Genomic DNA, 16,532 nt, shown 5'->3' with positions numbered 1-16,532 from the left:
AGCTAGAGGGTAGAGTTGTCTTTTGATTGCAGCAATGAAATCATTCCAAGAAATTGAGATCTTACCGTGTTTTTTAATCTCCTCTTGGGTCTTTGATTCCCACCATACTAGTGCTGCACTCTCCATTCTCAAGGAAGATAATTGAATCTTTATGCCATCCTCTTGAAGGTTTTGAATCCTGCAATAGACCTCCAACTGACAAATCCAATTATCAAGCTTCTCTACATTCACTTCACCATTATACATGAGCAGCTCCAATTTAAAATCAAGTTTTAAAAAAGGTGATTTACCAGTTCCTTTTGAAGTATGATGATGAGTATGAGTAAGGTTATGTTAGTGGAAGAGGGTGAAGATGCTTGTGAAGAAGAAGAAGAAGAAGATGGTGGAGAGCATGGAGGTTTGTCTCCATTTCCATTACCTCCTTTTCCATTACCTCCTTCTGAAGAGCCTTCTCCTTTGGGAGGTTTGGAACTTTCCCCTTTCAACCTGGTATTCCTCTCTTCAGAGAGGACCTTCACCATCTCTGTCATATCAAAATAAGCATTTCTAAAGTTCTTCTCATCTTATGTCATGTTTGTAGGTTCTCCTTCATAAGACATGATCTCTGGAGTCTCAATTGCAACTCGAGGTTGAACTGGTGTTGGAGATTGTGGCAACCTTACTCTCCTTTCCCTTGACCCAACTTCAGGGCTTCCAACAAGCTTCCCTTCTCCTCTTTTGAGTTTTAACCTTGTAAGCATGACATAAACTTGCAAACAATTAAATCCTTCTTTCACACAGCAAACCTAGTGCTATGATACCAAAATGATCTGATTTAAAATATTAGATTGTTGTGCTAAGATCCTCCTCAGATTAGAAACAAAATGCTTTAATTGTGCTTAAGGATTCATGGATTTTTTTGCAAGTGAAATGATGAGTTTTAATATAAATTTTATGAGTAATTTAACATAAATAAGAGACTGAACAACAACATAAACATGTACATAACATCATCGAAAAAACATTACAACAAGAACACGATAAAGGAGTTCACCCCTCTTGCGTTACGTCTCCTTAGTACAGCTTCCAATGGCTTGGGCCTCTCTATTACGCTCAAAAGTGTAAAAAGAAGTGTTTACAATGCTCAAATTCTTCTGAAACCTACTCCAGTGAGTCCAGAATACTCAAAAAATGGTACCCCAACCTCTTTCCCCTCCTCATTTGGTCAAAAATTGCCTTAGTTATGACTTCTGCGAGTCTTTCCACAATTTCCTCCTCCAAATCTGGCTAATTGCTAGTTAAATTCATTATCTGGAGTTAATTCTAGCAGTTCCACCGAAATTGGTGGTCCCACCAACTTCCCCGCATATCTCGCAGTTAACGCCGAGTGGTCACATGCAAGGAATCACACTCCCTCTCCATAGCTTCAATAAACTAACTTTTTCTGCCAAGCAAGATGACACCATGGAACCACAAAGCAAATTGCTAATCTCTTTGGACCAACATATCAACAAATAATTTACTTATTTTTTTATTTTTGGTAGTCTCATCCCCATAAAACTTGTCTACATAAAGACAAGATTAAGTATTATAACTACAATTTTGTTGGAACAGATTGCAGATTTACTAGTGAAACTGTTTTGTAATATTTTGAGGCACACATATAAAAATTTTCAGATTTGAAAACTCTAGGTGAAAGTGTGGTTTTTTTTTTGTTTTTTTTATTTTTTTGCTTTTTTTTTTTGTTTATAGTTGGTAGTCAATTTAAATTTTCATATTCAACAACTGTAATTTCCAAAAACTAGAGTTCAACAAACAATACAGTCAAAACTGTACCTTTTTTAAAAATTCTATTGAATAGAAAAATCTTAATTTTTTCAGGTGAAAAAAAAGTTACAAATTACAAAATTGAGTATGAAACTTTAGTTTCTAATAGTTGAAAACTACTGATATATATTTTATTTTCATATCTCTCTCTCTCTCTCTCTCTCTCTCTCTCTCTCTCTCTCTATATATATATATATATATATATATATATATATATATTTAAATTTAATCTAGATCTATCTTAATTCAAGATCTACTAAGCATTGAGAGAGATCAAATCTCTTGAGGTGTAAACTCTTTTAAAGTGAAAAGAGATTTTATCTCTCTTGGAGCTTAGTAGATCTACAGTAAATGGATCTAAGCTTGTGTGTGTGTGTGTGTGTGTCTCTCTCTCTCTCTCTCTCTCTCTCTCTCTCTCTCTCTATATATATATATAGAAGCCATGATGGTATCGACAAACAACTTAAAATCTTCCATGATTACTGCTCCAAGATGGGTATGACTGTTAATACTGACAAGACTAAAGTCATGATAATTAAATCCAAAAAGATTAGCCATGACAATTTCATCTATTATAATATTTACTTGGAGCAGGTTTCTTCATACAAATATTTAGGTATTGACATTCATCATCAACTCAAGTAGAATTATAGCATTAAGAATTGGATTATTGGAAGCCGAAAAGCTTATTATGAGCCTAAAAACAATTGTAACTCGATTGATCTTTGGATTTGGAGCAAAAACAAGTTCCTATTTAAGACTCTTGTCACCCCTGTTATTTTATATGGATGTGAGGTTTGGGGTTGGAGTATATCTAGAGAATAGTAGAGGAAGATTGAGTTGATCTAAAAGCAATTCATAACCTACAACTCAAAATTAAATGCGATACTCCGTATCATATCCTCTTGATTGAAGCTAGTCTCTCCCCCATAGAAAGTGTGGCTATGTTTAGGTATCTAATGTATAAGAAGAAGCTTTACAAAATGGAAGCCAAGACGTTCCCCAAATTTTTTCTAACTATAGCCAAAACTTGCACCTTCGACTCAAGTGAGGTTAGCATAAGGATGCCCAATCTTGGCTCATTCAATGGGGGATAAGAGGAGATCATCTTGGAGAATAAGGATAATGTTAAAAATATTATTACTTCCAAATTTAAGGATATGTTGTGGGATGATAAAGTGTTAGAGGGAAAAAGGAAGCTAAGGTATTATAAGGAGGTGATCAACCCCCCACTTGATAACCATAATTATCTTTCTATCTTGATCAGTGCTAAGAAGAAAATGAACATTGTGAAGATAAGAACTAATTCTCATGAGTTTCAAAGTGAAATCGAGCGCTGGTCTATTCCCAAAACACCTTGGTATGGAAAAATTTGTCACATTTGCGATACTAAGAGGGTTGAAGATGAAAAACACTTTCTATTGGATTGCCTGGTTCTTACCCACATCCATTCTCATTTCCAAAACATTTGCCACACTCCCAACCTTCTTCACTTGTTAAGTCAGCAAAACTATAGTGATCAGAACACTTTTTTCCCTTCTTTTTTTATTATAGAAATAAAATATTAAAGAGTTGCAATTAATCTCTTAGTCTTAGTGGACTTTCATCATCATCATCATATATATATATATATATATATATGTGTGTGTGTGTGTTTGTCTTTTTACATAATAATGCCATTGGCAAAACTATGGGTTGTCAAAACTTAAAACTTGGAGCCCAAAAACCACCAAGGTAAATTGACTATTTTATTTCAAAATTATTTTAATTATTAATTTTATTGTTTTATTTTTTATGTAATTTGATTGAGTCAAAATGTTGATATTACAACATTTCTTCGATACTAAGTTGGAGAGAGCCTCTAAACACAATAAATATAGGAGTTGTCTATATGTCAGATTTTTTTGGAGTTTTTGTAGGATTTTTGGAGCTTAAAACTGTGGTGAAATTGATTTGTATTATTTAAACTAGTTTTTTTGACTACATAGATGGGTTCAACACCCTCAAAAACTCCAGGGCACTTCAATTGTGAAGAGTTCACCTGTCAAACTTGTGATTTCAATGAACCTCTACGAGATTCTAGACAAACTAAATTGGAAAACAAACATGAAAACTTTTCAAAAAATCTCAGTGATAAAAAAATACCATAGATATATATAATTTAACATATACTTTATTTAAAATAAAAATTATTTTATATATTTTTCAATATACCTTTGTTTTAAATAAATATATAAAATTCCATATATATTTTTATTTAAAAAATACAAATAATAAAAATGATCAAAATAATTAAAAAAAACACAAATGCCTCATCATATCTTTAATTAATACATTGCCCCAGCTCATAGATGACATTATGACGATGACGACATATAAAACCCCATGGAATTGTTATTGCTTTCCACTATCATTGCTGGCCACTTTAAAGAAATTGAGTCAAAATATTCGTAATGGAAAATTAGCATGTTTTTATCATTGACAAAGTTACAAATATCCAATTTTCCTTTATTGTTATTGAGATATTATTTAAAAGGTCGAATTAAATTCAATACAAAATTAATGTTTATAACTATTAAAATAGTATAAAAAGAGTCATTAATTTCCACTACCATTAAATTATTATAAGAATAAATTGAATACAATTTATCTAAAATTAATATATTTTATTATTGAATTAATAGATATAAATATCTAATAATATATTACTTTTTCTAATTATTATACTAAAAATTTAATTATTTTCAATATTCATTAATTGCATGATAAAAATTATTTAAAATTAATTTATATTATATTATTATTAAAAAATAATCAAAATATTTTAATTATTATATATTTTAAAGTTTTTGGGTAGAATTGGTGAAACAATTTTTGGTTAAATTTTGATATTTTGTTATTTAAAATACGTCTTTGACTCAACACCCTAAAGAACCGTAATAATAATTTTAAAGTTTTTGGTCAGAATTGGTGAAACAATTTTTGGTTAAATTTTGATATTTTGTTATTTAAAATACGTCTTTGACTCAACACCCTAAAGAACCGTAAGACACTCACATTGTGGAAAGTTCACAATTCAAATTTGTGCGGAATTATGAGTAAATTCAACCGATAAATATGCTCCAAAAGATTGTGGAAAGTTCACAATTCAAACTTGTGCACTTGTGCGGAATTCTGAGCAAATTCAACCGATAAATATGCTCCAAAAAATTGTGGAAAGTTCACAATTCAAACTTGTGCACTTGTGCGGAATTATGAGCAAATTCAACCTATAAATATGCTCCAAAAAATTGTGAAAAGTTCACAATTCAAACTTGTGCGGAACTATGAGCAAATTCAACCAATAAATATACTCCAAAAAATTCCGAAACATATAACAAATAAGCCATAGGAAATAAGTTCATTCAAAAATAATAATTTTCATAACATAATAAAAAATAGTAATGTTTTTATTACTTTTTACCATAATAAAAATTATAATGCCCTAAAACTCTTTTTGCTTCGCTAAGACCTCGAGACAACTTGCACGCAAAAACCTATCTCCTTACGAACCATGAGTGGGGAGTTACACGTGGCATGGTTTTCCTTGAATAAAAATAATGAGTCAACCTTAATTTAGGGATAACAACCACCCCCGCCCAAGGTAGGAATTTCAAATCCGAAATTCCTCAAGACAATTGGCAGGCAAAAACCTACCTCCTTACGAACCATGAGTGGGGAGTTACACGTGGCATGGTTTTCCTTGAATAAAAATAATGAGTCAACCTTAATTTAGGGATAACAACCACTCCCGCCCAAGGTAGGAATTTCAAATCTGAAATTCCTCGAGACAACTGGTAGGCAAAAACCTACCTCCTTACGAACCATGACATGGTTTTCCTTGAATAAAAATAATGAGTCAACCTTAATTTAGAGATAACAACCACTCCCGCCCAAAGTAGGAATTTCAAATCTGAAACACCGTCAAATTAGCCGGTTTCAACTCTAAAGCCCATTTTAATTATTTTAACAAATGCTAATAATACTCGAGAAATTTTTTACTTATATTTGACGAGCAATTTACTCCATGAGAATCAATTTACACGCAAATTACTCCATGACAATCAATTTACCCATCAAATTCCATCTATATATCTGACCATATAAAATAAATAAATAAATAAAATTAATAAATTTTCACTTTCACAATCACACTAGCACTCAGTGTACTCTTTAACCAAAACATTTTACCACAACGACACGCTTAAAACCTTCACATCATTTATTGCGGGCAGGGAAATAGATCAAAATACCTTGTTTCTAAAGCAGTTGTCTATAATGCGACTTTTTGGAAGCCTTTCCGGTGGGTTTTTCCGGTCAAAATCCGGCAGCAATTTATTGGAATGGCGAGTTTGATAGCTAGTTTCTGCACAATCAAAGCGTCCTAGGGGTTTTCCAGGGTGCTGAATCTAAATATGTAGTTAAAAAACCATTTTAACTGCAACAAATCAAGATTTAACCTCAATTTCTTCCGCCCATCACAGAATCTCCAAAATGTCCCCTTATAGACAACTACGTTTCTAAAACCAAAGTAATTCATAATTGATACTGTAAAAAAATAATCAAAGTAAAATTACCGGAAATCACAAATCACACTTAAAAAGGAAACGAGTTGAGAAAGATATTCCAAAACAAACCAAAAAAAGAGAAGTCTAGCCAAAATTCTTTAAAATTCCTTAAAAGTCACATTATAGACAACTCCGTTTCTAAAACAAAAGTAATTCATAATTGACACGGTAAGAAAATGGTCAAAGTAAAATTACCGGAAATCACACTTAAAAAGGAAACGAGTTGAGAAGGATATTCCAAAACAAACCAAAAGAGAAAGAGAAGTCGGGCCAAGATTCCTTAAAAAGGGATTCTGGATTCTCCCACCGACAAGCGAAAGAATCGAAAAGCCGGCGTACCCGCTGCCGAGAATCCCATCGACGGTTCACGAGAGCGCCACGTGTGAGGCCGAAACTTCCCCCAAAAAAGTCGCGAAACGTTTTCCGGTATGGCCGACGGCACTCACAGCATGAGTGGACTGTACTGATTATTTCTTTTCTGCTCGTTTTCGAAGTCTCAGGCTCGCCCTTCTTCCCTGCGACTCTCGACTATCGGAACCGCCAAATTTCGGGGGCAGGCGGGGTTTATGCCGCAATCACGCCTTTCATGTGTTGCAGTTCCTCTTCTTTATGGAGCAAATCGGCTGCCTGTAACAGCCCCTGTTCATAATATATGAAGAACAGGCGGGGTTCGGCTGATACTTCACGGGTTTGGATGATGCATTTATAGATTTTAGAGGTTCTGAATCTGTGTTGTGAGCTTTCAGAGAAACAAGTATGTTGGGCAAACGACATCGACCTGCTATGAGGCGCACAACGAGCATGTCGCAGTTGGGTGCATGTTCAGGCATTGAGAACAGTCCTCCAAGTGAGTCCTGCCGTGAAGAAAAACAAAGGGCGCCCAACCCAATTGCCCCACAATCCAGGATACCCAGTCCCCCATCCAATGAATCCGGCAATAGCATACCCGTTTTGAAAAGCAAAAACAGCCCCTGTGGGATGGATCCTAATGAGGGCAATAATCAACCACCCCCTGTGGACGCCTTCTTGAAGGGTATGGCCCCAGAATTGGCCGTACCATATCCAGCTCAGCCATTCATGGGGCAAGGGCAGTTTCCTTTTGGTCATGTGGGTGTGAAAAGCAATGTGAAGAACCCCATGGGAAACAGAGGAGATTATACCTTGACGAGGACTGAATCGTTCCCGCAGACGGTTAATCCCTGGGGACCTGGTGCGCAAATGGTCGAGCCTGCTCATTTTCTTCGGGCCTGCTTTCTCTGTAAGCGCCGGCTCGGTAATGGTCGGGACATCTACATGTATAGGTACTTGTTTTTTCAGATTTTTATATTTCATTACTGCACAGAAAATGATGCATAATACAGCTTTGCATTAGGAGTGCAAAGCAGAGCCATGTCAGGGTGTGTGAAATAGCAGTTGGATATGTTTATCATGCTGTTTATTGGAATTGCTTTTATAACTTAAAATATCTTCCCCTTCTCTAACCCTTCACCTTGCAACATACGCAAGAAAAGCGAAACATGTCTGCTTGTAGGCCAACACGTTTGGCTGCAAGATTGAAGGTTCAGAAGCCTGCGTGCTTTGTGGGTCCCTTTGCTTATGATTGTTGTTTTTGTGATGCCTTCTTGGATGCAAGCCTATTAATATTACAGTTAATATCAGAGTTCGGTATTCCTTGTTGGAGATTTTGTTCGAAGTCAACATGGCTACTGCTGCATCTCGAAAATTCGTTTCAAGCTTTTGGGTTTTGGGCTTTAGGGTTTTGGTTATGTTTCAGTTTATGGCCGCGCCGTATTAGTAATGATCGAGATTGAGATGTGGCAGATTGATTGTGGTTGATATGTCTTTTGTTTTGTATTTAGCTCTCATAGTCAAAAAGAATTGACTGCCGGCTAATAAGAATCTTTAAGTAAGCCCACCCTTTGCGGGACTAAATTCTATTTCATCTAGACCTGATTCTGGAACCTTTAATTTCCGAAGGAAAATTTGTCTTGTCCTATTCTGGACTGTGGAATCAGATGTAGGTTGTATGCAGAGAGCCTAGGTCATTGTACTTGTCAATATGGTCGACACCAAAAGACCACACCAGAATCTTCGGTGAGACATTCGATTTCCATTGACTTTGGTATTTGCCTCACTGGGTTAAGGCGCACCTCAACAAGAGTTGAATGTAGGTGTTTCTGGAAGTGGAACTGAATCACCATTAACTTCCCATATACTTTGGCAGGTTGCCCCAACTGGGGTAACGAGCGCCTCAACAAGAATTGAACGTATATCTTTCTGCAAGTGAAATTGATTCACTGTTGGTTGGAAATGGAACTGAAATGCTTTTCTATGAACCTGGGTGGCGTGCAATTATGAAGGCTTCATCGGCTTTTTCTCTCTAGCTTGTACTGTAAACTGTTCTCTCATGTAATTCTCACAAAGCACATGCTATGTTTAATATGTTATAAGGATCCCTGTGTTTCAAACTTTCACTTGCCATGGGGTTTTCAAATCCTTTAATGATTTCATGTTATTGAGGGCTTATCTCATTTAAATTCTCTGCATTTAGATGCCTTTATTGCCCAGCAATAGATAGAATTTCCAAAGGATAGTTTCAATTTTGATATCTTTTACTGCCTAGGCTATTCACTTGGTTGCCAGCCATGGTAGGGGGGTTGTCACAGTAACTTCTTCTCTTGTTTTTATTTACTGATTGTATGTTATTGAATGCTTATTTCGTTTTAACTTGTTTGGAAGCAGATGTCTTTGTTTTATAAATATCTCTGGCCAGAAAATAGCAGTGCTAAAAGTTGCTGTGCTCTGTTCCTCCGTTTGTGTGTCCTTGTAACACTTTCATTCGCTTGTCTAGATGAAGATGATATTTTGTCCTTAATTCCTTGTCAGTTCACTGAGTGCCAAATTACTGTTCATTCATAACATTGTTGGTTTGCTTTTATCCCTAAAACGGGGGATTTGATCCTGATTCATTTTTACCCGCAGACTATCCTACCAGCTTATACAATTATCCATAAATATTTACTATCATATATACATATAAATGAAGAATATGTTATCTAAGATGTCAAACAAATTTTCCGTAATACCCAAATTTTTTCTGAAATAATTAGAAGCTGGAAGTTTGACCAAAGTAAGGTCTAGTGAGGAGGAATTGGAGGAAGAAGAGCTTCTGAAGATGAAATGGAGCAGTCTGAAGATGACAGGTTGAGCAGATGAAGGTCTAACAAGGAGGAATTAGACACACTGATTTGTCTTATTAATGCCTTGAAAAGACGAGATTGCACTAAAGCTTAATATATTAATGTACATCATGAAGAGCTCAACTCGAATGTTGATTGACTAGGTCCAACCTTCCAGGAAACAGAGCAATATTATGAGATGGAAGAGAGTACAGTAAATGACTCAAGAAAGTTCAAGTATGCTGTAACAAGCTAAAATCCCATACGGCTGTTTAGGGTGGGAGAACTTATGGAGAAAAGAATTTGAGAAGGGAAAGCAAATATTCTCACCTGGCTCAAAAGGATAAAGAAGTTAAGAAATGAATTATTTTTAGCTGATTATAAACAAACTCTGTTGATACAATTCTAAAACTTGCGACAAAAAGAGTTATCCAGATAGGCATATACTAAGCAATCCATCAAGTTACAGATTAGGATGAATGTATACGAAGATACAGAGTAGGATACAGCTAGGTATATAAGTAGATTAAAATATCAAATATAGAATGGGTTGCCACGATAAAGATGAACTTAGTCGACGAGACCTTCCAATATGTGGCTGTGGAGGTGGACGTAATATGTAATTTTGTAAGGGCAACTTGACATGTAGCAGTCCAAGAGAAGTCAGAAGTGAAGGTTCTTCTTAAGAAAATGAGTGGGTTAGTAGAAGGCATGAAGGATTTAGAGGACAACAAAGGTTTAAAAGATTTGAAGGTAATAAAGGACCCGTAACATGTTTTATTTGCAACATTTTTATCGTAGGGATTTGTTCATAAAACAGGCTTCATGGATCGGAATTGCAATTATAGTAAGAAATCAGAAAGTTTTGCCTGTGTTTTTGGAAATGTAAATTCCCTAAAGAGATTTAGTTCTGGATTCAAAGCCTTTTTGTGGGTTTGTTGATTTTGGAGTTACTGGTGCACTATTCTTCTCGAGGATCTGTAGTTCCGCTATAAATACAGCGGAGTGTTAGGCTGGTAGTTGGAAGGGTCACTCTCCACTTCTTGTGGTGAAAGAGCTACCGAGACATTCAGATATTCGTCCAAAGGAAAGGCTCAGTAAATTTGAAAAGTTTTCAATTTCGTATCTTATGGCTATTCAATGTTCAGCTGGTCTTATTAACTTAAAAAAAGATTGTGAAAAGTTGGATCTCTTGTACTTTCCTTTCTTTGTTAAGTAGGGAAAAGACTATTTGAAGTGCATGAGGGCCCATAAATGGATAGTGCCATGGATTTGTTTTGGATTTATCTTAAATGCCGCTAAGTAGTGTTCCTGCCGGCCAATTTCTCAAGTGATCCATTTTGTTCCATGTGAAATGGCTAACTGGTCAAGTTTTATAGCTAAGTTCTTTAAAGTTGTTTATCTGCACGGAGTCATCGATTTCCCAATCATGTTACCAGTGATAAAGATTATATGCTTCACACTTTACTTCGACTTTTGGAGGACATTGTGGATAAAGAAAGCATGTTGTATTACAGTTCAGCGCCCCACCCACAATCAAATGGCCAGACGTGAACAAGAACCTTGGTGCTGGAGATAGCCCAAAGTGATAGGATTCAAGTTTTCGACCCTGCCACAAACAGAATTTGCCTATAACTCCTGTCTGCAAGCGACTAAAAGTCAGCCACCATTATGGGTAAGTGCCAAAATATATCTAGATGTGATTGATTTGCATGTGGACAAGCATGTTAGCCACGATAGCGTAGGAGTTTCCAACCATATTATGGAATTCTAGGAATAATTATGAAATATATAATACAGGACTGCAATATCTACAGGCTTCAAAGAATTAAAGTGTTTCGGAAGAGGGATCATGTAATGGTGTATTTATTGGCAGATTACTTCAAGGGACATATTTTAAACTAAAGCTTTCAGGCCAAGCAAAAATTTGAAATAGACAGGTGATATGATTTTTTCAGAGAATTTCTTTAAGAAATTGATGTTGGCCCCATGTTTAGTACATTGGACTAATATGAATATATTCTAGGACTAGATGGAGTTATTTAATGGTTAACTCTAATGAGTATTATGTTTATGCATTAACTATATTGTGTTTCTTTCGTTGCCAAGCAAAAATTTGGAGTAGATAGATGATATGATTATTTCAGAGATATGCTTGAAGAATTTGATATTGGCCCCACGTTTAATACATTGGACTTGTATGAATATATCCTAGGACCAGAGAATTATTCAATGGTTAACTCTAATGAGTATTTTTGTGTATGCATTAACTACATTGCGTTTTCTTTGGTTGATCTGATATGTTTCTCGATTACCCTGCATTGATAATTGTATGGGATTAGTTGATGTGTTAGAAGGACCTCTCGATAATTTTACCATTTTAATATTACTATTGATGCATGTATGTGACAGGGATGATAGAGCGTTCTGTAGTGTCGAATGTCGTCATCAACAAATTGTGATAGATGAGCGCAAAGAGAAACGCTTAATCAAAGTCATGATGGCAGGATCAGTTCCTTTTGAGCACCAGCAGAATTTTGACAAGAATGTCAAATCTGGGACAATTGAGAATGTTCAGTCAAAGACAGGAGCATCAACCTAAGGTGGCCTAACTTGCATGTAAAATATATACTTGAAAGCGTATCTACTATTCCTGCCTTTTGAAGGAATAACGCTGTTTTCTACTTTAGCAGGAAAGTGTTTAAGAGCAATCTTGAGGTACTTTTGGCTCTAAGGGCTTGACAATGCTATAATATTGTTAGAGTGCTTGTGGCATCTATATGCTATGTTTTGTTATACAACATCTGCGCTAAAATTCAGGTTTACAAGATTGCCCTCATGGTTATTCTTAGTTAAGCCTTGTGAAGGCTTTTTGCCATATATTTATTACGAAGTAATTTACATTTTCTATAGGTTGGGCCACACCAATCCCACTTTAACAGTTGTCCATTTTTTCAATTGGGAGGTTATTTTCTTTGGATGATAAAATTCAGATGGCTTAATTTATAGGGTGATAAATCATATTATTTTCAAAGGCTACTAAAGGAGATAATTTTTATATTAGCTTCTCATACAGAGTCTTCCAAATTTACAAAATTTCTGCATACAAGCCTTAAGCCTTGTATCAGAATCCACATGCAAAGGATCAATGGATAAAACTATGAGAGCAGTCCTTTGCATATTTAAATGTCAAACAATTAAATTTACAAAAGGGTGATAAATCCTAATGTTTGTATGGGTGATCTTCCGGAAACTGCTGTTCTAATACTTGTGGCTTTTGTTTTCTATTGATATTGCTAAATGTCTGTTGCTCAGGAAAGAGAGAAGCTCCATAAGTTGAGTGTACAGAACTGTAAGCTTTCCGACTCTAATATTTCCTGCAGAATTTATCGATTTGGAGGCTGAATTGAAGTCTTGTGGATGCTTTTTAGTTTGACTTTTTTAACATGATCCAACTGTGTCCTTGTGTAGCTTGTACCGGGCATCTGAGTTGTAAAAATTTCTTGACATTTAATGATGTACATCTACTGTCTTCCCTTAAGCAATAATTAGAGTACGTTGCATGTCTGATACTCTTTGAATTAGGACTAGTGGCTGCAGCAAAACGAGCATCAACATTTTCTCTGGGAGATGTTGCTTCTTGCTTTGCAGAATTACTATTTTCTCCTTCTACCTTGAATATGTGTAATTTTGCTTTGAAGAGTAGATAGATTACTTAAATGTGTAGATTTTCACAGTTAGAACATCCGACTTTTTGAGTGCACACTCCACCCATCATTTGTCCCTGATGATGGGTAGAGTGTGCACTTTTTCTAAACTTCCACACAGTTTAGTTCCAGAAGGCTATAGCTACATAATGTTATTTAGAGCATGACCTATGACTTTGTTTGAGTCTATTTGTATGATGGGTGGAGTGTGCACTTTTTCTAAACCTCCACACAGTTTAGTTGCAGAAAGTTATAGCTACCTGACATATGACTGTTTGAGTCTATTCGTTGGAATTTCAAACTAGAAATTTGAAATTTCTACATGCATATCCACAGGGTACGAACTTGATAGCTAAGAAATTGCTATATACTCTTCGAAGTGAGATTCTATGTAGGTAATTACCGTGTTGATTTGGATAGTTTTCTTCAAAGTGAGATTCTATGTAGGTAACTTCCGTGTTGTTTTGGATGGTTTTTTCCGTTAATACTAGTATGATAATGATTTAGCTTCAAATTCTTGATGCATAGAGACCGGATCATGTTTACGAGTTGACTGAATTTACCTTTATAACAACCCATAAATCCAAATAAAGCATTTACCCTTGCAAAAATCTTGCTTTAAATTGACAAGGTCGGTCAGTAACATCACAGTAAAACGAGTCGTTGCGACCATAGAAAGAGACTCTTTTGCGTTGAAAATATGACATTAAATGCACGACTTATTAACTAATAAAAATGTGTGTACTTCATTAACTTTACATTAATGAAATTTAATTACACATTAAAAACTAACATTTTATTAAATAAAATAAATAAATCTAATGCTCGAAACTATATACATCATGACCTAAACTACCTCAACTACCTTTATGCGTCGTTATTTGTTTTGCACCTGGCACACTCCACATACAAAAAATCAAAATATTTTTTTACCTATCACAAATTTATCTTTTATTTTAACTTTAATTTTAATCTATAATCTATAAATTATATATATGTTAAAATTATATATATAAAACATATATGAACTCTTAATAACTTTAAAATGCTATAAATTCTTTCCATTTTTCTTTCCAAATTACACATGGACTAAACACATATTTTTTATTAGCTAATCAACATTTTGTAACATGTTCTATCTTAACAATATACATTTATTTTATTTAAAAAAATTAATTGATATTATTTATTTAATTTAATAATGAATATATTTTTATTAATTGATATTATTTATTTAATTTAATAATGAATATATTTTTATTTTTATTTTTGTGGGGGAAAAATGTTCTTTTTATTAATAAAAAAAGTTACATATAGTTTGATTTTCCAAAAAAAAGTAAAATCTAGGAGATTCTTGAGAGTAACAAGCTACTTACCAATAATAAATAATCAGAAGCGGACTACATTAATCATGGTCACATAAAAACTCCTTAAAAATTTAAAATTTTAAAGAGAGAAATGCATCTAACATTAGCATGATTTTCCCCAAGTTAACTAATTGTTCACTGTCTTCTAAAATCAGTGCCTTATTGCTCTTATGGCCTTGTTTTATGTTTCTTTGTCTTGCTTGGAGGCCACATTGAAATCAATTTTTTAAACCCCAAGACCATACTATGAAGAACTCGAACTTGGTTTCTTTCCTTGCTTCGAAGATAGGCCTTATATAAAATCATAGCATGATGATTTGATATGTCCTTCAAATCTTTTCCATGTCATTCTTCTACAAGAACAATTAGTCATGGGTCATCCAGATCCATATCTTTTGGTAGGGCTTCTACTTCAGTTTCTTCCAAAGGGGAGCTAAAAATTTCTTATAGTGTTGGATTTTGGTAGTGCTCTTTAAGAGTTTTTTACACCGGCTATGTAGGATTCGATAGAGGGTTATGGGATTTTCCTTTTGCTGATTGCACACTAGATTGAATGTTGTCTTGTTCTCGAGACTACTTCAAAGAAGAGAGAGACTTGAACCTATTTCCAACTCTGGGTATCTGGTTACGATTTGAGGTACCCTGAGGATTCAAATTTCTTCTTCTTTGGGGGACTTTTCTTGAATCATCTTGCTCTTTCTGAGAAGGGTGTGCTTCAAACAACTCCTTGGTATTCATCAAACAGTTCCTCATAAGATGCTCATATTCATGACATTATTTGCATCTAAAGGGGACATGTTCATAATCTAGAGACTGCTTCAAAACATTATCTTGATAATAAACATTTATGGAGGTTGGAAGATGATGGTGGATATTCATATAAATAAAGATATGTGCATATGATGTGTACCTCCCTTTCTTAGTGCCCTTTGATATGTTGACAAAGGGGTTGATGGCATTACCAATACCTTCAAGCATTTTTTTTTCCAAATATTCCTTGCGAAGAGAAAAGACACACACCTACATATGAACAACAAGGAAATCTTCCTTCTACGGGTTATATTACTCCTTCCAAAATCACATGAAGAGCCCTGCATTGTTGAAAAAATACAACCCTCCTTCAAAAACCCTTGATCTGTCTTCTAAGTTGGAGAAAAAGACAATGAAGAAACCTTTTTCCCCCAACTCTAATTCTATTTGACCCTGGAGGTTCCATTTGTTTGAGATCCACCCAATCAAAGTCTTTTCATAGGGCCATAATCCAATAAATTTGTAGATCAAAGAGTGATCCTACATATATTCGATACATTCTCTGATCTTCCTAGTTTTCACCTTGTATTTTGGATCTTGCACTGCTTTTGGTAGGCAACACCCTAGATTTCTAGCTTGCCTTAATGCACACAATGAAGAGTTTGTTGTGAAACCAGAAACTCCACTCCGCCCAAGTGCTTTATGTAAAGGATGTCGAAGATGAGGAGAATGGAGGGAAATAGCAATAAATCCAAAATCGTTATGAACTTCTAAAACAATCTGGCTAAAGGAGACAGAGCCCCCTCTCATAGAGCTAAACATTAATGACTATATAAAAAAACCTTAGAATACGTAAATCAAAGCCGAATAAAAATGTTAACGTAATTTTATTTTAAATAAATTATTATATATATATATAGGAAAAGACTATTTTACTTAAATACTTTTAAAAATTCAATTTTAACTTTTAATTTTAATTATTTAAATCTTCTAAAAAATTATTTCTTAAAATATAATTTTAAATCTTCTTAAAATATGAATTTAAATTTTCCAAAAAAATACTTATCATATTTTAAATTATTTTCCTAAAAATACTCTTGATGTTTTTAAATTTTT

General features: G+C 34.5%; 1 protein-coding gene across 1 annotated transcript; it reads left to right on the top strand.

The window, feature by feature from the left end:
* Positions 1–6,877: 6,877 nt before the first annotated feature.
* On the top strand, positions 6,878–12,393 carry LOC149185447 (uncharacterized). Its single transcript, XM_089417949.1, has 2 exons — positions 6,878–7,714; positions 12,005–12,393. The coding sequence occupies exons 1-2, from the start codon at positions 7,170–7,172 to the stop codon at positions 12,192–12,194; spliced, it is 735 nt and encodes a 244-aa protein (XP_089274075.1). The 5' UTR covers positions 6,878–7,169; the 3' UTR covers positions 12,195–12,393.
* The last annotated feature ends 4,139 nt before the right edge of the window (positions 12,394–16,532 follow it).

This window comes from Pinus tabuliformis, chromosome 3_2 (genome assembly GCF_031772625.1).
Source record: "Pinus tabuliformis cultivar Carrire ecotype Pingquan chromosome 3_2, CPIR1, whole genome shotgun sequence".
Classification (NCBI taxonomy): domain Eukaryota; kingdom Viridiplantae; phylum Streptophyta; class Pinopsida; order Pinales; family Pinaceae; genus Pinus; species Pinus tabuliformis.
This window is presented reverse-complemented; position numbering and strand designations above follow the sequence as displayed.